Source organism: Bison bison, unplaced genomic scaffold (assembly GCF_000754665.1).
Source record: "Bison bison bison isolate TAMUID 2011002044 unplaced genomic scaffold, Bison_UMD1.0 scf7180017864223, whole genome shotgun sequence".
Classification (NCBI taxonomy): domain Eukaryota; kingdom Metazoa; phylum Chordata; class Mammalia; order Artiodactyla; family Bovidae; genus Bison; species Bison bison.
Genome location: NW_011494795.1, coordinates 383,439 through 408,013, shown reverse-complemented (window position 1 = coordinate 408,013; position 24,575 = coordinate 383,439). Strand labels below are relative to the sequence as shown.

The following is a 24,575-nucleotide window of genomic DNA, read 5'->3' as shown; positions in this document are numbered from 1 at the left end:
CAGAAAACAAAGATCATGGCATCCGGTCCCATAACTTCATGGGAAATAGATGGGGAAACAGTGGAAACAGTGTCAGACTTTATTTTTCTGGGCTCCAAAATCACTACAGATGGTGACTGCAGCCACGAAGTTAAAAGACACTTACTCCTTGGAAGGAAAGTTATGACCAACCTAGATAGCATATTGAGAAACAGAGACATTACTTTGCCAACAAAGGTCCGTCTAGTCAAGGCCATGGTTTTTCCTGTGGTCATGTATGGATGTGAGAGTTGGACTGTGAAGAAGGCTGAGCGCCGAAGAATTGATGCTTTTGAACTGTGGTGTTGGAGAAGACTCTTGAGAGTCCCTTGGACTGCAAGGAGATCCAACCAGTCCATTCTGAAGGAGATCAGCCCTGGGATTTCTTTGGAAGGAATGATGCTAAAGCTGAAACTCCAGTACTTTGGCCACCTGACGCAAAGAGTTGACTCATTGGAAAAGACTGATGCTGGGAGGGATTGGGGGCAGGAGGAGAAGGGGACGACAGAGGATGAGATGGCTGGATGGCATCACTGACTCGATGGACGTGAGTCTGAGTGAACTCCAGGAGTTGGTGATGGACAGGGAGGCCTGGCGTGCTGTGATTCATGGGGTCGCAAAGGACTGAGCGACTGATCTGATCTGATCTGATCTGATAGCTGCAACTCAGCAGGCCCGAACCAACAAACTGGTTTGGTCTCCAGTTACTCAAAAGGCTTTTAAGGTTCTTCAGACTGCTCTCCTGCAAGCTCCCACTCTGAGCTTGGCCACAGGGTCAGAATTTAATTTGTTTGTCACTGAAAGAAAAGGTATGGCCTTGGGAGTTTTGACACAACCCCAAGGGCCTCACCAGCAACCTATTGCTTATCTAAGCAGAGAATTAGATGTAATTTCACGTGGGTGGCCCCACTGCCTAAGAGTAATTGCGGCAGCAGAAGCTTTAAAAATAATTAGTGGGTGAAACCTTACTGTACTGACTTCTCATGTTGTGAATGGAATCTTAAATTTTAAGGTTAATATTTGGATGACAGTAGGCTTCTTAAATATCAGACATTGTTATAGACCCTTAAGCCTTGGAATTAACTAGTTATGTAACTCAGCTCTCAGCTTTTCAACAGGCATTAACAGAACTCCAGGAGAGGACTCCTGACCCAGTCTCTGAGTCAAGCAAGCCTCTATTTGAGTCAGGAACCGAGGTCCTCATAAAAACATTGGAATCTGGGGGCCAATCCCACAAGTCCCTCTGGGAAGGCTGGGCCTGATAATCTATGTGAGCCTACTTCTGCTGACTCCAAAAATCCTGAGTCTGCCATTTGACCCTCAAGACAATGCCTTCCTGTCCTGGGCTCACTCCTATGCAGCATTTCACAGTCTAACTGCTGGGTCTGTGGAGCACTCCCCTCTTCATCAGTGGAAGGATTCCGAGGGTGGACATCTCCACTTCAAGGAAAAGACTTTCTCAAAGTCTGCAAATACCTTCAACAATCGCACGTGATGCCTCTTCTTAAACTGATGACATCTAACAACCTTAACATGGACTGATTTAACTATGGACATAATGTGACTTTTCATTTTGATTTTAACTTGGTTTAATGACTATTTTGCCTTACATCTGTAACTGTATAATGGAGTTTTCTAACCATCTAAAAGCTTTTAAGTTACAAATGGTTGTCCAAGCTCCTATGAGTGCCACTGCCTCCTCCAACTATTACTTGGGGCCCCTGGATCAGAGACCCTCAATACGAGGGTTAGAAGAATATGTTGCCTCAACTATTTAGGGACCACACCCCTAAACAGCAGGAAGTAGTTATGGAATAAAAACGATGCCCCTTTCCCTTGGCAACATAATTCTCCTAAAAGAAAAGAGGGGAATGAGAGTCATTTCCTAGGCAGGTTGATAAGAAGTCTAGGTGTCCGAAAGGAGAGAGGGGTCTGGAATTCTCAAGGAGGAAGAAAGGACAAACTTTTTTTTCTCTACATTCCTTAAGATTATATAACAATAATGTATCCTGCCTGAGGACAGTCTCTGGATTAAATCTCCTGGCTAATCCTGTTATTTTAAAATGCAAATTATGGGAGTAGGTCTGGTCTTTACAAGGACTATATAATAATAATGTATCCTGCCTGAGGACAGTCTCTGGATTAAACCTTCTGACTAATTCTGTTACCTTAAAATGTTAATTATGGGAGTAGGTCTGGTGAGGTCTTTACAACCTCCAGACATTCTTTGGATTCATTGGAGAGTATATAACTCCATTGCTAACTCTTTCTACCCCCTTCTCATGTCTATGTCAGAAGCACAGCAACAGTCAGATGGAAGAGATGCATTGGGCAAGGTCTGGAGGGGGGGGTCCTAAGCTCAGGAGCTTCTCTCCCCTTGGAGGTGGGATGGGGGAAGGGTTGTGTTACCCTCCCACTTAAGTAGATGCGCATACCAACTGGGAAGCTCTCTCAACCCCATACTCTTGTGGTTTTATGGAGGCTTCATCATGTAGGCAGGATCAATTATTAACTCCATTTCCAGCCTCTCTTCCTTCTCTGCAGTATCATTATCAATTGAGGGAGGAGGGAGGTAGTCATCCAAGCCGTTAAAAAGTAAAAGGATGCTCACATTCAAAGTGGTGGGGAACTGCTGTTCTTATACATCGTTTAAGGACACTTTCCATCTTGACATCTTTCTTTCCCAAACAATCTAGTTAGACACGAGGGTGTCTTACACTGAATAAACAATACTTCTGTGCCAGTTTTGTGCGGAAAGGTCTACAACTCAAGGACCTCTTCCTAGACGGATTTGTTACCGCTTCCTACAAAGGAAAGAATGTTTCATGCACATACTAAAGTTCACGCAAAATGTAATAAGGAAGTAAAGAACTTCTGAAACCCATAGCATCCCTCACACCTCCATCCCCACTCCCAGAACACTTCCACGCCTCACCTGGCGTGAGGTCCCAGCAGGCTGCCTCTGAAGAGACCGCACCACGGCGGCCGCCTCCTCCCCGCTCTGCGGGCAGTGCTTCCGCACCCAGGCTTGGATCTCCTGGGGCAGGATTGTCAGGAACTGCTCCAGCACCAGCAGCTCCAGGATCTGCTCTTTCGAGTGCACCTCTGGCCTCAGCCATCGACAACAAAGTTCCCTGAGCCGGCTCAGCGCCTCTTCCGGTCCAGCCACCTCCTGATAACGGAACTGCCTAAAATGACATCGGAAAGTTTCGGGATCCGGACAGTCCCAGGGCCGGTCGGACTCCCCACTTCCGAAGGAGTCTTCCTCCACTTTCACTGTCCAAAGTCCATCACCTAGGGCCGGAGGGGCGATCGTGCTTTGACTTGCGGTCCAGCTCCAACTCATCCTTCTCTCGCTCGTGCGCACTTTCCCGGAGTTCCACCTTCAGCTGAGGTGACAGTAAACCCAGCAAGAAGCCGCAGAACACATCGGATCTCCCCAAAGAAGCGGCTGCCGACTGTCGGGTCTTAAACGAGATCCCACCTCCCCGGGCCCCTCCCAGACTCCTCCTACCCAGAAACCGCTACCCTACCTCAGTTCAGTTCAGTCGCTCAGTCGTGTCCGACTCTTTGCGACACCCTACCTGAAGCTGTCAAATCCCGCGACAAAAAATTACGAACAGCCCGAGTCGGAAGTGCGTCACCGGCTCCCTGCGGTGCCCACCCCTCGGGGCATTTCCGGGGCCTCTCTAGGCTCCTGGGAAGAGTGACGTGCATCTCTGTGGTTTGTTATCTTTAACCTTTTCCAGAGGTACTCTTGGTGGCTCACACGGTAAAGAAACCGCCTGCAATGCGGGAGACATGGGTTCAGTCCCTGGGTTGGGACGATCCCCTGGAGAAGGGAACGGCTACGCACTCCAGTATTCCGGCTTGGAGAATTCCATGGACAGAGGAGCCTGGCCGACTACAGTCCATGGGATCGCAAAGAGGAGGACACGAAGAGTCGGACACGACTGAGCGACTTTCACGTTCACCTTGTAGTGTGGAGCTTACAGTCCTTAAGGTTGCAGAACTAAAGGATATTCCTCCTTTAAAAATAAATGTCATTCCTTTTGAATTCTTGACAATCTTTCATCCTTAGATTAAGTATGAGAAGGAATCTTATTGTTTCAAAGAGGAAAAAAAAAGAAAAGAAAAATATCAAACCTGTTTTTCACTTGCATTCCTTTGTATGAAATACATAATAAAAATTTTGCAAAAAAAAAATCATTCAAAAGCAATCACATGCCTTAGCTTTGTAGCAACTTTCTTCTCAAAGTTGGCTCATTACCATGTTAAACATTTATACTAAGCTGGAGAATATATTTGTCAAATTATATGTCTTATGTTTTAAAAGTATGTTTTATATGATAGTAAAATAAATTTAAAACAACTGTATATGAAAAATTGTATATGTGATAAAAATATGTACCATTCAATTGTTTCTACGTTTAATAAACATCACTTTTATTTGAGAATAACCAAAAGAAAGAATGTCATTCTTAACAAATTATCTGTGAAGAAAGTTGTATAAATTTGGTTTCAGGGAAAGTTAAAAGTTCCAGTTGTACAATAAAGTGGTCATTGATCCATCGGTTACACTTAGGCAAGAAAGGTTTGTAGAGTGTCTTCTACATGCTAAGGCATCACGGTTGACACTATAGATGCAAAACTGGGAAGATATATTCCCTGTCCTCAAGTTGCTCACAGTCTCCTAATGGAGACAGACACTTAAATTACAGGACAGTGTGGTAAATGCAATACTTTGAGGTGTATGCAGCATCTATTTGTATAAGCAGAGATGGAAATAAACAACCATGCCTGATGGGGAGTGTACAGTAAAAGGCTTCACAGAAGAGATTAAGTTTAAAAAGTCCATGTGGACTGAAGACATATTTTAATTTAAAACTGGGTTAAATATATGGGCAATAGTTGGACACAACTAAAGCAACTTAGCACACGCATGCTTTAGTTTAACATTTATATTAAATCATCTGCATTATTTAAGAAGTGAAGAATTATCTAAGCTACATGTGTGTGTGTTTCGTGCTCAGCTGTGTCTGACTCTTTGCGATCCCAAGGACTGTAGTCTGCCAGGCTCCTCTATGGGATTTCCCAGGCAAGAATACTGGAGTGGGTTGCTATTTCCTTCTCCAGGGGATCTTCCCAACCCACAGATCGAACTGGCATCTGCTGCCTGGCAGGTGAGTTCTTTACCACTGAGCCACCAGGGAAACCCTATGTAAGTTACATTAAGGGTACTTTCATTTAAAAAGCATTTGTTTAATACAATTAATGTCCTGATTTATGAATGCAAATTCCTAAGCAGGGTCAAGATTTCATACAACATATTTATATGGATTAAAGCTTAAAATATAAACTTTAAAAATTATTTCCAAATTATTTCCTGTGCAAAAGCACAGGTAGTCAATTCCTACTTTAGGTTTTAGCAGTTGTAGTGGCTGTACTAGTCTGTTGTGATCTGTTTTGATTGGACATTAATAGGACATGAAACAGGCAAAGGCAGATTTTTCAGGATTATTTTTTATGTTGAACGTGAAAGTGTTAGTCGCTCAGTCCATGTAAATATAATCAAACATCTTGAGAGCTTGTCAAATATCTTATATAATGCACATATACTACACCAGTGTGTGAGCTAAGTCACTTCAGTCCTGTCTGACTCTGTGACCCCATGGACTGTAGCCTGCCAGGCTCCTCCATCCATAGAATTCTCCAGGCAAGAATATTGGAGTGGGTTGCCAATTTCTTCTCCAGGGGATCTTCTCCACCCAGGGATTGAACTCGCGTCTCTTGCATTGTAGGAAGATTCTTTACCATCTGAACCACCAGGGAAGCCCAATTTTTACGTTAAAAATCACTTAAAGAGAAAAAAATTCACTACTCTCAAGGCTCATCTTTGTCATTTTACAAATCTGGAGCAACATGTGATAATTTAATGAGATAACTTGTTGAATGTTTACATCTCATCTCCCTAGGTGGTTTGAAAGTCTCTGGAGGGCAGAAATTTTACACAAGTCTACTTCTTCATCTGTGTGGGAACGCTATCATGATCTGGCAGGAAGTCAAAAGTTCTTTTTTGCAGGACAAGGCTTTGACTAGGATCAGGTTATCAAGGATGGTAAGGGAATTAGGACAATGCAAATTCACAAATAAAACTCTATGGCACAGGCAAATCTAGCTCCAGAAAATATCCATCTACGTAACTAGTAACAGAATCCAGAAGAGAATATCATGTACTATGAAGACAGTACAAGCATTTTTCATCTTCTCCCAGAGAAAGGAGATGTATTAATAGGTCTTCTTTCCTGTTGATTACCAGTTTGGCTCCAATAGTTTCAGTGTCTGGGTTGTATGACTGGTTTCTTATCATGATTTAGTGATTTGCTTAGCTCTTTCCTCCCTTTCTCCTGTAATGTAACTTTTGTCTTCACTTGCAGAACATCAAGTGCTTTCATCTGCTCCCACTGATATCACTGAATGATATATTTTTGTGTTCCCAATGCCTTTTCTGGTGCTTTTTTCATAGAAGTTAACTGAAGAAATGTCTCATCTTTTAAAAAAAACAATTCAGTGCAAGTAAATAAAGTGAGAAAAGGAAAAAAAGTAGGGATAAATAAGATGGAGCCAGGGATAGGACAGGATTAGAACTTATCCACTGTACACTCCTGTATACTCACAAAAGATAGCTCATAGTTCTGCTTTGAGAAACCTCAGCAGCCAATTCAAGAAGAAAACAAGATCAGTTACATGAGCAAACTATTATAATGGCTTAGGAGAAATCCAGCTATTCTTAGTATCAAGAGGGAAGAGAAATTTATAGTCATAAGGGTCGCAAAGAGTCGGACACGACTGAAGCAACTTAGTACTCAAGCACGCCTCCACCCTATATAAGATGCTTTAAAATAATATACCTCTGACCCTCTTTCCACGTTTTGCTTTGAGTGCTCCCGGTTTGCTAACTTTTTAGTATGTACACAATAAACTTTCACTAATTACTACTTCAGCGATTCAATGGTTTCACGTCTTTGTTTGTTTGTTTTTTTTGGCCGGAACTTTTGACGATTCTAAATATAAAAAGTGAAACCATAAAAATACATTGCACAAACCGCAGTGTCAATTTAAGCCTCTCCAGCTATAGATCTCTTTGACGATAGTAGGAATTTTTTGCATTTTTTCATTCATAAGGTAGACCACGGCATGAGCAAGCCATTCTCAAAATCCCATCTCTGATCTGAGTGAAAATTCACAACGTACTATATAAAAATAAAACTCCTGAGAGTATCGAAGGATTTGCTGTTGTTCAGTCGCTTAAGTCGTATCCGGTTCTTTGCGACCCCATGGACTGCAAGTCAGGTTTCCTTGTCCTTCACATCTCCTGGAGTTTGCTCAAACTCACGTCCGTTGAGTCCGTGATGCCATCCAACCATCTCGTCCTCTGTCGTCCCCTTCTCCTGCCTTCAGGAGGATATATGCCTTCTAATTCAGAGTGGAGTCCGTGAGCCTCATTCACTTCGTGACTTGTAAGACAAAGACTCTTGTCCTGTCTGTCGAGTAACTTCGCAAATGGATACAAAATGAGACTAAAGATGGGACCCCTCTTGGCTAGAGAAGCCCTGAAAACACCGCTCAAGAATTTCTCAAGAAAGCGGACCTTCCGCCTTCTCTCCGCAGCCAGGAGGCGAGTCTCCCGACACACTCAAGCCTCCACTGGGGTCTCTGAAGAAACGCCTCCCAGCTTCCCCGCACCGTGAGACTGAGGCTGCGAAGAGAGCCGCTGCCTTATTGGCTAGAGGGCGTGGCCCGCGCGGTGCTTCCTGGGAATTGTAGTCCCCGGAGCCGCGGGGGCTCGGGTCTGACGTTGGGTGTTTCCGCCGGCTGAGCTGACCGCTGCGGTAAGGAGGTGGGTGTGTCTGGAGACGGGGTGAGGGGAGTGGCGAGTGGATTCGGGTGTAGAAACCGAAGGGTCCATTAAAGAGAAGTGAAGGTTGCCGATTCGCACAAAGGTACGGACCTACTTCGAACCGCGGCGAAGAGCGCCGGGGGTGAGGGATCGCAAGTTCCACGGCCAGACACTAGCAACTGTGGCCAAGCAAGGGCTTTGGACACCTAAGTCCCGGCCTCTGCCCCTATTCCAAGGAAAGGGGCGGACTCGGACTGCTTAAACGGCTGTGGCGTTGAGTAGGGGCAGAGAGTGGCTGTTTCCCACCCGGCTCTAGCGTTGAAGTATCTGCGTCTGGGTGGGCGGGGAACGGCCGGGTTGCTGGAGGTGGGACTGGGATCCATCTCCCAACCGATTGGCCCACAGCCCTTCCGGGGGCGGGTCTTAGGGCGGAGCCTGGGGCGGGCACTTTCCTCCTGTGGCGAGGCAAGGACCTCCGGGATTCCTAGAGAGGACTCGGAAGTGCTCTCGTGGGGGGCGGGGGTGGGATTTCTGGCTCTACCCCGCTGGTCAGGAACGCTTGGACATGCTTACTTCCGGCGAGGAAGTGTTGCGAAGTGTCGGCTTCGGCTTTTCTCTCCGTCTGTAAGAAGAAACCCGTCTTTCCCCACCCTTGGCTGCGGGCGCTTGGTCTTCCAGGAGAGCTCCCAGGGACGGGGGCCTTGAGCAAAAGGAATGGCCTTTGTGTCCAGTTGAGGGTCCTGTCCCTAACCTTGACCAGGCTGGTTTCCGTGGCTCGGGGGTCAGGGGCGATGTTGCGCAATCCAGGTGCAAAATCTGTACTTAAAACCCTGGTTCTCTTCGGGACCCATGAAATCTCCCGTTGGTCAATCAAGCTCTTATGGCTTGAGGGACAAGACCAACTTTGACCACTGTAACGTTTTTGACCTCTGTTCCGACTTAAGTTTGGCTTGTGGTAGAGAGAAGGAGCGGCTGCGTCTGGACTAGTTAGTAAGTCGTCCTACTATTTATATGAATTATAACGTTCTTCACCACTAAAATTGTATTTGATGAAGCCATAGGTCAGATTTTTATTGCTCTCCTGTACACTTTTTAAATATTAGAAATATTCTGTGTTGATCATTTTGTGGGTGGAGTGATGGCTGTTTTGTAGTACACGTTGTGGTCAGTTACTCTGCTGCATGGTCATCTTTAGGATAGATGACCTCTTTGTCATCTCTTTGATAATAACGATTTCCAATATATCAGTAGGTTGCATAGTAATGAAAGTGTCCTTCAGAAGATCTCAGAGAGCAGAGAAACGGATTCGAGTACTGTAACCCAGTTTACCTGGAGCGAGATCCCGCTGAGTTGGAATGATAATGACAGGATCTGGGGAAGTTATAGACCTAGACCCTCCCTCGGAGATTTCACCAGAGCAAGAAGACCTTCTGATAGTGAAGGTGGAAGAAGAAGATTGCACCTGGATGCAGGAGTACAGTCCGCCGGTGTTCGAGACTTTTTATCAGCGCTTCAAGCACTTCCAGTACCACGAGGCGTCAGGCCCCCGGGAGGCCCTCAGCCAGCTCCGGGTGCTCTGCTGTGAGTGGCTGCGGCCGGAGCTACACACCAAGGAGCAGATCCTGGAGCTACTGGTGCTGGAGCAGTTCCTGACCATCCTGCCTGAAGAGTTCCAGACCTGGGTGAGAGAGCATCACCCGGAAAGCGGAGAGGAGGCTGTGGCCGTGGTAGAAAATATACAAAGAGAACTAGAGGAACGTCAGCAACAGGTGAGTGAAAGAGGAGGCCTTAGACCAATGAGGAAGGAGAGGAAGAGAGTTCAGGAGCAGCTGAGCAGGGGTGAGGTCTTGAGCGCCCTGGTGCTTCATTCATATTCTTTTGTTCTCCTGGGATTAGGTCCACTGTGGAGATTTCCTGCCACTCCAGCAAAGAGAAGCAGTATCCATGTGTTAATCTGGAGAAGAGAGTCTGCGATTTTGTTTGTTTTAAATTACCCTGTTTGTTTTTTGAGTGACATGATACAAAATTCAAAAAGTGCATAAGGTTGTAATGAAAAGTAAGTGCCCCTCCCACCCCTAACTCCCCAGCTGCCTGAGTTCTCACCAGAAGCAACCATTGTCCCATGATACTTGTCTGTCCTTACAGAGGTACACTGTATTCTGTATATTGTTAGCGTCTACGTGTATGATGTTTTAAAAAAAAAACACAAATGTTTTTTACATCACCTTGTACTTCTGCCTCTTGCTTTTTTTTCTCTTTAAAATGTATTTCCTGCTCTTTAAAAACTTTTTTGTTTGACTGTGTTGGGTCTTCACTGGAGCACACGGGATCTTTTAGTTGTGCATGGACTCTCTAGTTGTGTGATGTGGCCTCCAGATAGTGTGGGCTTAAGTAGTTGTGCCCGGTCTTAGTTGCTCCTTGGCATGTGGGATCTTAGTTCCCGGACAAGGGATTGAACCCATGTCCCTTGCATTGCATGACAGATTCTTTAACCACTGGACCACCAGGGAAGTCCAGCTTTTTTTCTTATAGTGTATCCTGGCTTGTTCTATGTCAGTACATAGAGTGCTGCCTCACTCTTTGAAACTGCATTGTGTTCCATTGTATGGATGTACAATAATTTAAGGCTATTTAAGTTGTTCCTTTAGACTGTCTCTGAATTTTTAACAAACTTTGCTACCACGAATATCCTTTCCATCCATCATTAGTTGTAGAATCAAAACTGAGAAGTCCGTTGTTGACTCAGAGGCCATACGCATCTGTAGTCTGGATAGTTGTTGACAGATTGCCCTCTGTGGAGGTTATACCAATTTATATCCCCAGCAGCCGTGTATCAGAGAAGTTTTTTGCTCAAAGCCTGGTATCACAGTGTTATCCAACTTTGAGATTGTTGCCAATCTGAAAGACGCAGTATTCCATTTGCAAGTTTACCATGCATTTTTTTCTTACTATGAGTGAGCTTGATCGCTGTACATATTTTAAAAGGCTGTGCATATACCCTTTTTTGTGAACTCTCTGTTTATATTCACCTATTAGAAAAAGCAAGCACTGGATCTGCCATCTGAGTTGCAAGAGTTATTTCCTCCTTTTGTTGTTTGTCATTGCTTATGGAGATTTTTTTGCTTTGCTGGTTTTTCTTTTTCCTTTTTATGCAGTTTAAATCTTTTAATTTATGATTTCTGGATTTTGTACCATAGTTAGAAAGGCTGTCTCTGCTACAGTATTATAAGAAACCTTTCTCATTGTTTCTTCTCCATTGTGTGTTATTGTTTTAGTTTGACCCTTTGACATGATTGATCTTTCTGGAATTCATTTTGCAGTGGTGTGTTTGCGGTGTTTATAGCTCGGTTTTTTTTCCCAGATGTCTGTCAAGTTGTCCCAGCAAGCAATCCCTTTTTTTCCTTGTCTGATTAAAATGTCATCTTTATTAAATACCAAATTTTTCCATGTATTTGGGTCCATTTCTGTTCTTTTTATTCTATTTTATTGTCTTACTGTCTGTTCACATATCAGTATTTTAATTATTTGAGCTCTGCAAAGTGTTTTGGTATTCAATAGGTCTGCCCTTCTCCCTTCCAAATTTTTTTTCCCAATGTTTTCTTTTTTCCATGTGAACTTTAGAATACTTACCTTCTACCACCCCAAAAATCCTATTGATATTTTTGTTGGGATGGCCTGAAATCAAATATTCATTTAAGGGAAGATCTGTATCTTTACGTTGTTCTTCTTCTCTTCCTTTGTCATTTCTTACCCTTTCTTACTCATTTATCACCTGACTTTCTACTTCCCTCCTGTTGCCCACATTCTCTGAAACATTAATTTTTCTTTTTTGATAGCAAAGAAACAAAAATTATGGGATCCTAGGTCTATGAGTTTGAAGCTAGAGAAGCTGCCTCATTCTTCATAGCCATTGCCCTTCATTGTACAGGACCAGCCTCTTTCTTCTTCTCTTCTGGGTCAGGGTGTTTCAGAACCTTCAGGTGTCAGTGTTCCAGAGCATCCTCAGGTTCTTCAGATCGTGGGCTGGCTCACCCCACGAGGCAAGGGGGCAGCAAAGGGGGCTACAGTAGACCCTCTGCCAGACCCTGCAGCTGAGCTGAATGTTTGTCTTGCAAACAGGAGTGTTTGAATCTTTTTATTGCTTCTGTTAGGACAGGAAGTAAAGATTCTTGGTGCCATTTGGTTATTCCTTTGGTGCCTGAAATGGTAAAGAGTCTGCCTGCAATGCAGGAAACCTGGGTTCAGTCCCTGGGTTGGGAAGATCCCCTGGAGAAGGGAATGGCTACCCACTCCAGTATTCTTGCCTGGAGAATACCATGGACAGAGGATCCTGGTAGGCTACAGTCCATGGGGTCTTTAAGAGTCAGACAAGACTGAGTAAGTAACACTAACTCAAGACTGAGTTAGTAACACTAACATTGACTTGCGGACAAACTTTACCCTACTCTTTTATAGTAATAAATATTCAAAATCCTAGTTTAAAGCAAAAAGCATTTTTATTTATTTTAAAAATACCTATTTGGCTGTGCTGGGTCTTAGCTGCGGCATATGATATCTTTAACTGTGGCATGTGGGGTCTAGTTCCCTGACCCGGGCTCAAACCCGGGCCCTGCATGCTGGGAGTGCAGAATCGTAGCCTCTGGACCACCAGCGAAGTCCCCCAAGAGCGTTTTTAAATGGAGGATTTACAGCAGGTATTACACATCGACCTCTGTCATTGCGACATGCACCCCATCTGTGAAAGGAACACTCAGATCACTTCTGGGTGGGAATCAGGGATTTGAGGCCCAGAGGTGCGGGTTTTCCTAAGAGCCTGCTCAGCTCACTGTGTTTGCCTTTGTCCCTTCCTGCCCTTTGTATCCCCGACATTGCTCCTCATCTTTATCTCCAGGTAGTTCTTGTCTCTGGCAAGCCTTTTCCCAGGCTATATCCTCTGTCCCTCCTCCTGGGTTTCTCTGCTTCTCAGGGGACCTCTGGGGCTGCTTCGCTTCTCTGGTCCCCAGGTACCCTTTGACCTACTTGGCATTTTCTTCACTTGCCTGAGCAGGTCCGAAAGGAGACACACACTTCCATGCAGACTCATATTTGCCACAACTGTGTTGCAGCCGTCTCTTTTTTTTTTTCCCTTTCTTTTTTTTTTTAAACTCTGCTTGTCCTCTCTGTCTTGGAGCAGCCTTTTTTTTTTTTTTTTTCCTTTCTGGCTTTGCAGCATGTAGGATTTTAGTTCCCTGACCAGGGGGCGAACCCTCACCCCTGCATCGGAAGTGCAGAATCTTAACCTCTGGACCCCCAGGGAAGTCCCTAGCCACCTCTTAATGTAATTCCTGTGCTGTGTTTTGTCAGGACCAGGAGGGTTAAAATCGAAAGTGCTTTTGAAACATAAGGGAAGGTGAGAGGCGAGGAGAGCAATTCTATCTCAAAACAGGATCTGATTACCTGCTTCGATGCCATTGAGCTAGTACTTTCCAGAAGAGACAGACTGTAGAGAGACTGGCTATGGATATCCTAAGGTTGTGTAAGAGCAGAAAGATACACACCAGTCATGCACTAGCCCCAGTCTTGGCATTTGTCTGTCCCACTTGAACCTGGTCTTCTGGGTCTCTGAGTGTGATTGTTGAGTCCTGTATTGATCTTTCCAAGCTCATTTCTCTTTTTTTTCCCACTTGACTAAACTTGGCCAACTCTGGCTTTCTGCCTGACGGTCTTTGAGTATGTCACTCTGTCTGCCTGGGTCACTCCTCACTTTTCTCCTGGCTGACTCCTTTCATCCTCCAAGTGTTGCCTTCAGTGACCCCTCCTCAGAAAAGCCTTCGTTGGCTACCCAGTCTAACATAGGTCTCATCTGTTCTGCCTCACGGCCTCACATTCTTCTCCTTTCTGACATGTAACACAGCTTATAATTGTGTATTTATTTGTGTGTCAGTGTATTTAATGGAAGTTGTCTTCAACTAGACATAGGCCATGTTTATTCAGCCACTGTGTAATTAGTCCCGGATGGTTGTAGACACACAGGTAATACTTGGGCAAGGAGTGAATGAAAGAAGAACGTGAACTTGCTGGGCTCTTTCTTCAGTTCAGTTCACTTTAGTTGCTTAGTTGTGTCCGACTCTTTGCGACCCCCTGGACTGCAGCACGCCAGCCCTCCCTGTCTATCACCAACTCTTGGAGTTTACTCAGACTCACGTCCGTTGAGTCAGTGATGCCATCCAACCATCTCATCCTCTGTCGTCCCCTTCTCCTCCCGCCTTCAGTCTTTCCTAGCATCAGGGTCTTTTCAAATGAATCAGTTCTTCACATCAGGTGGCCAAAGTATTGGAGTTTCAGCTTCAACATTAGTCCTTCCAATGAATATTCAGGACTGATTTCCTTTAGGATGGACTGGTTGGATCTCCTTGCAGTCCAAGGGACTCTCAAGAGTCTTCTCCAACACCACAGTTCAAAAGCATCGATTCTTAGGCACTCAGCTTTCTTTATATGTATGGATATAGTCATATCCATACATGACTACTGGAAAAATAGCCTTCACTAGACAGACCTTTGTTGGCAAAGTAATGTCTCTGCTTTTGAATATGCTGTCTAAGTTGGTCATAACTTTTCTTCCAAGGAGTAAGTGTCTTTTAATTTCACGGCTGCAGTCACCATCTGCAGTGATTTTGGAACCCAAGAAAATAAAGTCTGTCACTGTTTCCACTGTTTACCCATCTATATCTCATGAAGTGATGGGACCAGATGCCCTGATCTTCGTTTTCTGAATGTTGAGCTTTAAGCCAACTTTTTCACTCTCCTCTTTCACTTTCATCAAGAGGCTCTTTAGTTCTTCGCTTTCTGCCATAAGGGTGGTGTCATCTGTATATCTGACTCTTTCTTAGCCCTTCCTGTAACATGCTGATTAATGTGGTTGTGATTGGCAGATTGTGGCGTGTCCTGAAGGGCTTCCTCCGAAGAGCATGCCACCTGGAGCTGGGCCCGAGTCCTTCAGTCACCAGCTTCTGCCTGTGGATCCCCAGGCCGAACATGAGCCACAGGAGCCTCGTCTTCTGGAGGAAGACGGTTAGAATCTGGGCTTCCGTGGGATGGGTGTGGGCATCCCGGCTGTGTGGGTAAGCTGTTTTGTAGCGAGAGACCTAGGTCTGGGCAGCCTCTCCGCAGTTAGCATCATCTGGAGGTTGGGAAGGGTGGGGGCGGGGAATCGAGTCCTTGGTCAGCTTGGAGGCCGGCTAGGAGCTGTACTAATATCCAGGGCCATGTGAAACCTATATTGCGGCTGAAGACAAGTCTAAGTACAGGTACTGTTAAAAGATCTAGAAGTCTTTTATGAAAGTATCATTGTGGTTTTGCAATGGTTTTCCAGCTCTCCCTCATTCATTTTGTTGTCCTAAGGCTCATGTTGACAAAGCCCTCCAGTTCCTAACTGCACTTCTGGCTGTTTGGCCGTTCATGTGAAAACTGATTTTAAGCTGTGTTTCACAAGGACCTTTAGAGCATCTGACCTCTCTTTCTCTCCTTCAATCCCTCTCACCCTCACCTCATTGTTACTAACCTCTATGAGACACGTCAAGGAGGAAAAGTGCATACCTAGTATCTCATTTATGAGGATATATGTCCACAAGTCTGTCATCTCTAATCAGAATCTCTTGATATGGGATATAGTTTCTTTCTTTTTTTATTTGGCCAAGGCCTGTTGCCTATGGGATCCTTGTACTCCAACCAGGGATCGAACCCATGTCCCCTGCATTGGAAACACAGAGTTTTAACCACTGGACCATCAAGGAAGTCCCTGGATATATTTTAGAATTTAGAATTTTTAAGATTTAGTAAGATGATCTGATTTATGTACCATCCAGATTGGAGGTGGGACCCCATATTGGTTGTGTTGTTTAGTTGCTAAGTCATGTCCAACTCTTTTGTGTTGCTTCTCTTTTCTGCCCTATTGGCCAGACCCAGCCAGTTTGCTTATTCCAACAGAAAATACTGGATTGGGTGGTTGGTTTGACGCTCTGGGGCAGGCTGCACCCTCATGCCTTTGATAGCACTGAGGGCTAGTTTTCTGTCCCTGGGACTCATTTGAGCTTGAGAGGGCCAAGGTCATTTTCTTAAAAGCTAGAAACAGTGGGTTTCACAGGAACTTCAAAAAATATGAGTGGACTTATTTAGGATGTAGTTATTCTAATTATTCCAGTTATATTGGAAAGTAGTCTATATTCATAATTACTGCTTCAGTATAGACTATGTTTATCCCTTTCTTTCACGTCTCATTTTGACTCTAGCCACACTGCTGGGTTCAGATCCAACTCTGTTTCTGGCTTTCATCCCTAACCATTGTCTCCTCTTTTTTGAGTCTTTGCTCATCTTCCTAGTCCTTGGACACAAGCAGGCTCCATATGCATATGTTAATACATCTCTAGGACCTGGGACACCACAGGAAGGTCTGAGTCAACAGGTGAAAGGTTGATCGCAGGTGGATCTGTCCAGGTCAGGGTGCACGAGGCAGGTCCGGATGCACCATGAATCTCAGACAAAGGAGCAGCAGAGGTGACCGCAGAGGGTCAGATGGTCACCAGGATCTAGAGACCAGACCCTCCAGGCGTTGCACGTGTGGGTCACTGTACTGGGAAGGCACCTCTATCCCACCTCGGTCCATCCCACCCCTCCTTCCAGAGTCACTTCCTGCTGAAAGGCTTTCCTGCTGCTCCCACCTCCTGCTGTCCACTCTGCAGATGCCCCCACTCTGTTCCTGCTGGAACTTGGGTGAACCTTGAGGATAATGCTCTCTGCCCTGTGCTGGCAGTAAGGCTTCCAGTCAGCCCTGCCCATCAGACAGTGAGGTTTTGGAAGGCAAGATTTACTTTATCTGCCTGTTCTCATAACACACAGAGTAGACTTACTTGTAGACCAACTAGGACGCAAACTAGTCGGCTGTCTATAAACCAACCACAGTCATGTTTTGAAGGGAGTGTGGACTAAGGCCTTGCTGATGATCCAAGTGTGGTCCCAAGAGCGGCAGTGCCAGCATCACCTTCTGGCTAGTTAGAAATGCACAATATGGGGAACACCCCGTTACCCTTGAGGCAGAATCTGCCCTGTGCCAAGACCCCCAGGTGATGTGTTTGCACCTTAAAGCTCGAGAAGCCCTGGGCTCTTGGCGGTGCTTCAGCTTCATGGCAGATGTGGGCCTGTGGAGATTCTTCGAGGTGACGAGGTCTGACCTTGGCAGGGCAGAGAGCATCCTTTCTAGGGAAATGGTCCCATCCCCAGTCAGCAGCGGGACTATCTACACTCTATCCAGAGTGTAGAACGTCTTGACGGCCAAGCAGAAGAATGTGGCCCCAGTGCCACAGGGCACCATGGTGGTTTCTTGAGAAAAAGCAGAACATGATGGCAGTCGGAACTGGGCAGAGATTCTCACAGACTCCTCTTTTTCTCCCCTCTCAGTGCTTCCTGCTCTCCAAGTTTCCTCCCTTCCCCTGAAGGACAGCCAGGAGCTGACAGCCTCTCTCCTCTCCACTGGGTCCCAGGTGAGCCGGCGTCCCTGTGCCCATGTCAAGGGACCACGTCGGTTCTTGGGCATGTAGCTGCCTTAAGCCTGACTGTATCAGAGTTCTATCTCTTTAACCAGAGACGGGGCTCGTCTGGGTTTGTGGTCACTGTGTTTTCCTGTTCCGCTCCCCCCACCCTCCGTGAAGCACAGTCCCTCCCCTCTGAGCCTAGGGAATAGAGATTTAGTGGCGATCTCGTGTTTCAGAAGTTGGTGAAAATTGAAGATGTGGCTGACGTGGCTGTGTCCTTCATCCTGGAAGAATGGGGACATTTGGACCAGTCTCAGAAGTCCCTCTATAGGAATGACCGGAAGGAGAATTACGGAAGTATGACTTCCATGGGTAAGAATGATTTCGTTTGTGTGGTGTAGGACATCTTCATTTTGTTATCCATAAAGAGTATTTCTAGCATGTCCAGTAAAAGCATGCCTGTTATATTTATTTATTTAAATTTTATTTTATATCGGATATAGTTGGTTAACAGAGTCGTGTTAGTTTCGGGTGTAGAGCACAGTGGTGGTTATACACGTACGCATGTAATTGCTATGACTTTGGTTATTTTGTTTTTCTGTGAGAGTAAATCAGCTTTCTCCGTCTCTCTCTCTCTCTTTTTTTTCTTATTCAGCTTATTCTGATTATTTCCATCATAGTAAGAGTATGATTGGAGTAGGAAATGGCAACCCACTCCAGTATTCTTGTCTGGAAGATTCCATGGACAGAGGAGCCTGGCGGGCTACAGTCCATGGAGTTGTAAAGAATTGGACATGACGGAGCATGCCAGGAGAACAATGGAGAACTGATAGTGCTTTGGGGATAGTATTTGCAATTGGGCAAATATTATGTTTAGCTTAAAACTACAAAATTGGATCTTAATAGATTTGTAGTAGTGATCATTCTCTGTTCCTTGACAAATTGAGTCCTTGTTAACTGAGTAATTCTCATTTGAGGAGCATCTCAGACTTTGCTGAATAACCGTTTGGTGAAGTAGTTATTAGAATTTTTCAGTAGCATTCTTCTTTTTCTTGCCCCTCATGTATGGTTGGCTAGTTCACTCCATTGGGCTTCCCTGATGGCTCAGACGGTACAGAATCTGCCTGCAGTGCCAGAGACCTGGGTTCAATCCCTGGGTTGGGAAGATGCCCTGGAGGAGGGTGTGGCAACCCACTCCAGTATTCTTGCCTGGAGAATCCCCATGGACAGAGGAGCCTGGCGGGCTACAGTCCACAGGGTCGCAAAGAGTTGGACATGACTGAGCAACTAAGCACAGCACAGCACATGCGTGGATGGCTCACTCACTCCATTGCTATTCTCAGATCACTCGTACCTGTGTTACATTCGCCTTGGCATCTGCATTTCACATGTCTTATTCCTTCTTGAATTTTGTGCCCCAGGTGAGATTTTCAACCTATTTCTAAGTTAATGATCTTGGAAACTAATATTTAGCTGTGCTGCCTGGAGCAATTATAGAATACCTCAGCACTATGGTAAATATTTTGAAGCTTATGGCTTGTAGCCTCTTTTGAATGAATTCTTTTGGAAGAGTACTGTCAGGCACGCTGGTGGACTTTAGATGGAATCCATCCACTATAAGCCCAAATTTCTTTTGAAAAGCAATATCCCAGTTTACATTGTCTGAGGGTTTAGTGCACTCACAGGCTTTTATTTAAAAGGGAACATTTCCTACTGCTCTTTCAGATTTTCTATTTCCTTTATTACTATTGATACATATTTGTATTTTCTTTGAGTTATTTGCACATGCCCTGTGCTTACTTGTCTATTGGGATCTTAGTGGTAGTCTCAAGGAATTGGTTATGTAGTATAAATATTATATTCAATGCAAATTTCTTTCGTTCCCTACTTTTAAAATTAATTTCTTGGTCTAATTTGAGTCAGTATTGTTTTATCTTTTTCAATCACTTTATAGGTATTTAATGGGTTTCAGAGTTGCAGAACTTGGCACACTTCTTCTGCATATTATTTTCCAAGCTGTTTTGAATTCCTTTTTTTTTTTAGTTAGTTAATTCATTCATTGTTTGGCTGTGCTGGGTCTTCATTGCCGCGTAGGCTTTTCTCTAGTTGCTGCTCTCCAGTTGTGGTGTGTGGGCTTCTCACTGCAGTAGCTTCTCTCATTGCAGAGCATGGGCTCGAGGGCACAGGCTCAGTAGCCTGTGGGATGTGGGATCTTCCTGGACCAGGATCAAACATTTTGATATAGCTGTTGAGAAGAATGAGTGGGAAACTAGCCAACCTTAGAAACACAGGATGCCAGACGGGGTGCCAGGAAGGTTTTATATAATGTTTGAAAACAATTTTTCTCTTTAAAAAAAATCTTTTTAGAAAGTTCTCAATGGGCTATGATCTATCTCTCTAGCCTTTAAAGAAACATTCCTATTTTTGTTAACCACTGAAAGTTTATCTTTGCAGACTCTATTAAATTCCCATGTTTTGAGTGAAATACGTGTTGCTGATCCAGTTACACAGGGAATGGACTGCAGCCTTTTAAGTGTCTCTTTCATCAACCACCACCTAATGGTGACCTAGCTCTCAACAATCGTAAGGCCTCTCCGGGTGTAGAAAGAATGCTTTTTTCCCTTGAGACTGATTCACACCAAACTGAGATTCTTTGGGGACTGAAAAAGCTAGAGAGATCCTTTTTCTTCTCCAGGCTGTGAATGAATAGGAAGGGGAAGGTGAGGACTGGGTTAGCAACATCACCCAGCATCAGATTTTACTGAGAATAGTTAACACAGCACAGGTGTTCACAAACAGCTACTGGACGGAAGTCCTATACCAAGAGGGAGTCATTGTCTGACTGCTTTTCCAATCTCATCCCATTGATCCATTCCTGCTGGCTCTGTCTTCCCTTTCCTACCTCAGTTTCCAACTTATTGATCCTCATCCCATGTCTGTATTGTGAAGTCATTTTGCAGATGGCTTTACAAAGTTGTGCCTTGCTTGCACTTGTTGGTTTCATGTAGTTTTCTTCTATTCCTGAATGCAGGGAGTAAGCTAACGTTTTCATTTTCCCTCTGTCATCTCAGATTATGAGTCCAGAAACGACAACATGGAACTCACAGTAAAGCAGATTTCTGATGAAGCTGAGTCATCCTGGATGACTTCAGGAGGCCCTGAGAGAATTATTCCCCCGAGTCAAGAGTTTGGAGAAGTTAGCGACCTTCACAGCATGGTAGAAAGGTGGCAGGTCCACCCGCCAGTGGGGAGATCAAGGCAGACCCCTCCCCAGAAGAGAGAGGTCAGGGCTATCACCGATGTGACCCGGAAGCCACCCACCAGCGGCGAGAGGGGGCACAGGTGTAATGACTGCGGGAAGTTCTTCCTGCAGGCCTCCAACTTCATCCAGCACCGGCGAATCCACACGGGTGAGAAGCCCTTCAAGTGCAGCGAGTGTGGGAAGAGCTACAATCAGCGAGTGCACCTCACCCAGCACCAGCGTGTCCACACCGGCGAGAAGCCCTACACGTGCCAGGTGTGCGGCAAGGCCTTCCGCGTCAGCTCCCACCTGGTCCAGCATCACAGCGTGCACAGCGGTGAGCGGCCCTACGGCTGCCCTGAGTGCGGGAAGAGCTTCGGGCGCCACTCGCACCTGATCGAGCACCTCAAGCGCCACTTCAGAGAGAAATCCCAAAGATGTAGGTGTGAGCAGTTGGTCTTCGGAGCGTAAACAATGCAGGAATTGTTTTATCAGCTTAGAACCATCGGACAGACGGTGTGGGGATGGTGGCAGCTGTAGTAGGCAGGGACGGAGAGTTACCCTCTGTTTTATTATCACTTGTACTGTATGGTTTTTTTTTTAAAATATTTATTTGGCTGCTCTGGGTCTTAGTTGTGCGTTTGAACTCTCAGTCTCAGCATGGGGGGTTTAGTTCCATGGCCAGGGACTGAATCTGGCCCCCTGCATTGGGAGTGCAGAGTCTTAGCCACTGGACCACCAGGGAACTCCCGACAACATTTCTTCTGGCTCATTTCTCTTTTTTCCTGGCTCCTAATTGGATATTCTTCCAACTCCATGTCCCCCTCATATACCTTTGCTTCCCATTCTTCAGGTCTTCATCAGTTCTCACCATCTAGTTGTGTATCTTTGTTCTGTCTCATTCTCTCTCCATGACTCATATTGGGGTGAGGATCCCTTCCACATTTCCTACCGCCTCTCCTATGTCAGAATTCCTTTCTCTCCTCTCTGTGTAATAACGTGTTTGGCTTTTCCCTATGACTATCTGTCCTCAGTCTTTCTCATCACCCTCCAAAGTAAGCTCTCTATCTTGTTCACTGAACAGACACCAAAACACACACATGCTCCCCTCCTCCTATTACATTACTCCTCCATTACTTCTATTATATCATAGTTTCATTTGATTATCCTCTTTATCCTTTTCTTCTGTAAAAGGACCGATAACATTTTCATTTCCTCTTGACTTTTGCAGGTGGCAATAGAAGAAGTAAGAATACAAAACTGAATGTTAAGAAGAAAATTTCAGAGTTTTCAGAAGCGGACATGGAACCCACAGGTAGACTCCAAAGAAATGTGTCTCCAGTTCAAGATTTTGGAGAAGGCCACGAGCACCAGGGCAAGTTGGAGAGAAAGCAGGGAATGCCCATGAAAGAGATACTAGGACAGCCCTCTTCAAAGAGGATGAATTTCAGCGAAGTCACCTACGCCCACAAAAAGCCCTCCACCGGAGAGAGACCCCATAAATGTAACGAATGCGGGAAGAGCTTTATTCAGAGCGCACATCTTATCCAGCATCAGCGAATACACACTGGGGAGAAACCATTTAGGTGCGACGAGTGTGGGAAAAGCTACAATCAACGTGTGCACCTGACTCAGCATCAGCGGGTCCACACTGGGGAGAAGCCCTACACCTGCCCCTTGTGTGGGAAAGCCTTTAGAGTGAGGTCCCACCTGGTTCAACATCAGAGTGTGCACAGCGGGGAGAGGCCCTTCAAGTGTAATGAGTGTGGGAAAGGCTTTGGGAGACGTTCACACCTTGCTGGGCATCTGAGGCTCCACTCAAGAGAGAAGTCCCACCAGTGTCATGAATGCGGAGAAGTCTTTTTTCAGTACGTTAGCCTCATTGAACATCAGGTGCTCCACATGGGCCAGAAAAATGAACAGAATGGTGTTTGCGAGGAAGCATACAGCTGGAACTTAACAGTGATCGAAGATAAGAAGATTGAGTTGCAAGAGCAGCCTTATAAGTGTGACGTGTGTGGCAAAGCCTTTCATTATAGTTCAGACCTCATTCAGCATTACAGAACTCATACCGCAGAGAAAACCTATAAATGTGATTTGTGTGGAGAAAGCATTGGCCAGTGTCCCCACATCAAACAACATCCTAAAAGCTATTCCAGCCTGAAAGCCCATCAGTGTAATGAATGTGGCAGAGGCTTTGCTCTGCAGTCACATCTCAATCAACATCAGAGGATCCACACTGGTGAGAAACCCTTTCAGTGTAAAGAATGCGGCATGAGTTTCAGTTGGAGTTGTAGCCTCTTTAAACATCTGAGAAGTCACGAGAGGACAGATCCCATAAAGACCTGAAGTGTCTAGAGGTTCCTATCATAGAACAGCTCTTACACAATTTTAGAGACGCCTTTCTGAAGAGTAACCCTATTCCTATAACTAATGTAGTCACAACCTCAAGCATCTTCTTCAGCGTAGCCATCAAACATACCACATATGTTGAGATCCTTCAGTTAGAACTTAGGACACTGGAGCATCCACAGCAAGTACAGATCTGCTTTCCCACTGGGAAATGCTTTCATTTACATCTTCATGTGCGAGAGTCTAGATGAAAGAGAACGATACAGTGGGTGGGGGGAAGCCTTCAGAAGGCACTCATTCTTCACGTGAATCTAAGAACATTGACACTGGGAGAAGCCTCATGAACTCAGAAATAAATTTCATTTGTAGTTTCTGCATTGACAGCTAATCTATTCAGGGAAGAGCACACTGAAAGAGAGAAATTTCAGCATGATCTTGGTGTTGGTATCTCAGCAACGAACCTTAGCGGTAATGCCAGCCACTGGAATGCTCCAGGTGTCATTCCCATCTTGAGTATTTTAAAACCTTTGGAAATAAATTGATTTTTAAAGTATTTATATCTGGGTAAAAACGAGGTTCAGAGGCTGGATGGTATGTGTTCTTACTGCCTTGTTCAGTCAACAAATTCTCCATGAAACACACTCTACCTTTTTGTTTTGTCTTTGATTCTCCTGGCACCACAGTTAGCTAGTAGAAGAGAAGTTATGTTTGTAAATTCAAGAGAAACTGTTGGTCTGTCACGTCTTAGGGAGAGGGGAGTGGGACCTTTGGGTAATAGAGCTGACAGGCCAGGCTGTGGACTGGTTTTTACTCTGTTACCAAACAAATGAGGGTGGCTTTATCCACAGAAGGAGTTGGACCAAATCGAATTGAGAATTGAGTTGTGGTCCAAGCAGTATGTGTGCCAACTCCCAGTTGCCCTGAGATGGATCTCCCCCATAAGATAGTGGATAAAGAATGAGTTTCAACTTGGGTTGCCACTAGATTTGAAAGTAAACATTCATAGAAGCAGGGAGGTCCTGGTCTGGTGTGCCCTGCCTTTCGGAAAGCTCTCAGAAGGAGTGGTGGGGAAAAGATGATGACATGGAAGAGGGTTAACCGGAACATGTTTGCTAGAGAGATGGTGAGAGGCTTTGGGGCACCGCTGAAGTCCTGCTTCTGCTGATGGCCTGAATTACAATAAACACCTAATGAATACCTGTTCATTGTGTGTGTGTGCACTCGTGCCCAGGCCAGGTCCCCTTTACCAGGCTGCCATACCTGTCTCCCAGCTGCTCTTGAGTTTTGGCCGCCAGGTGCTCACAGCTCGCCCAGTTCTCTGGAGGCTCAGGTGAAGAGAGCTGCCCCACCTAGGAGTCAGCTGCCCGCCCCTCCCAGCCAATGACTGGCTGATACAGGGTTCAGTTCAGTTGAGTTCAGTCGCTCAGTCGTGTCTGACTCTTTGCGACCCCATGAATCACAGCACGCCAGGCCTCCCTGTCCATCACCAACTCCCGGAGTTCACCCAGACTCACGTCCATCGAGTCAGTGATGCCATCCAGCCATCTCATCCTCTGTC

The 24,575-nt window shown here is 45.3% G+C and overlaps 3 protein-coding genes across 4 annotated transcripts in view; 2 read left to right on the top strand and 1 right to left on the bottom strand.

The window, feature by feature from the left end:
- ZNF394 (zinc finger protein 394) overlaps positions 1-5,721 on the bottom strand; it is a 15,526-nt gene extending 9,805 nt beyond the window's left edge. For both annotated transcript variants that reach the window (XM_010845720.1, XM_010845719.1), the window contains exon 1: positions 2,954-5,721. In XM_010845720.1, the coding sequence (XP_010844022.1) occupies positions 2,954-3,137 (184 nt within the window). In that variant the 5' untranslated portion in view covers positions 3,138-5,721. The remainder of the gene's footprint in view (positions 1-2,953) is intronic.
- ZKSCAN5 (zinc finger with KRAB and SCAN domains 5) overlaps positions 1-24,218 on the top strand; it is a 40,315-nt gene extending 16,097 nt beyond the window's left edge. Inside the window, 2 exon segments of the mRNA XM_010845722.1 lie at positions 20,738-21,104; positions 21,897-24,218. Of these exon segments, the coding sequence (XP_010844024.1) occupies positions 20,738-21,104; positions 21,897-23,014 (1,485 nt within the window). The 3' untranslated portion in view covers positions 23,015-24,218.
- On the top strand, positions 8,391-9,974 carry LOC104992743 (zinc finger protein with KRAB and SCAN domains 5-like). The gene is made up of 3 exons (XM_010845721.1): positions 8,391-8,908; positions 9,167-9,687; positions 9,815-9,974. The coding sequence occupies exons 2-3, from the start codon at positions 9,274-9,276 to the stop codon at positions 9,869-9,871; spliced, it is 471 nt and encodes a 156-aa protein (XP_010844023.1). The 5' UTR covers positions 8,391-8,908; positions 9,167-9,273; the 3' UTR covers positions 9,872-9,974.
- Positions 24,219-24,575: the final 357 nt, after the last annotated feature.

Bases quoted from the DNA above. Each gene is read 5' to 3' on its own strand.
- LOC104992743 (XM_010845721.1), top strand. From the start codon at position 9,274: ATGATAATGACAGGATCTGGGGAAGTTATAGACCTAGACCCTCCCTCG. The intron at 9,688-9,814 runs GTGAGTGAAAGA...TCCTGGGATTAG, and splicing joins TAGAGGAACGTCAGCAACAG to GTCCACTGTGGAGATTTCCT.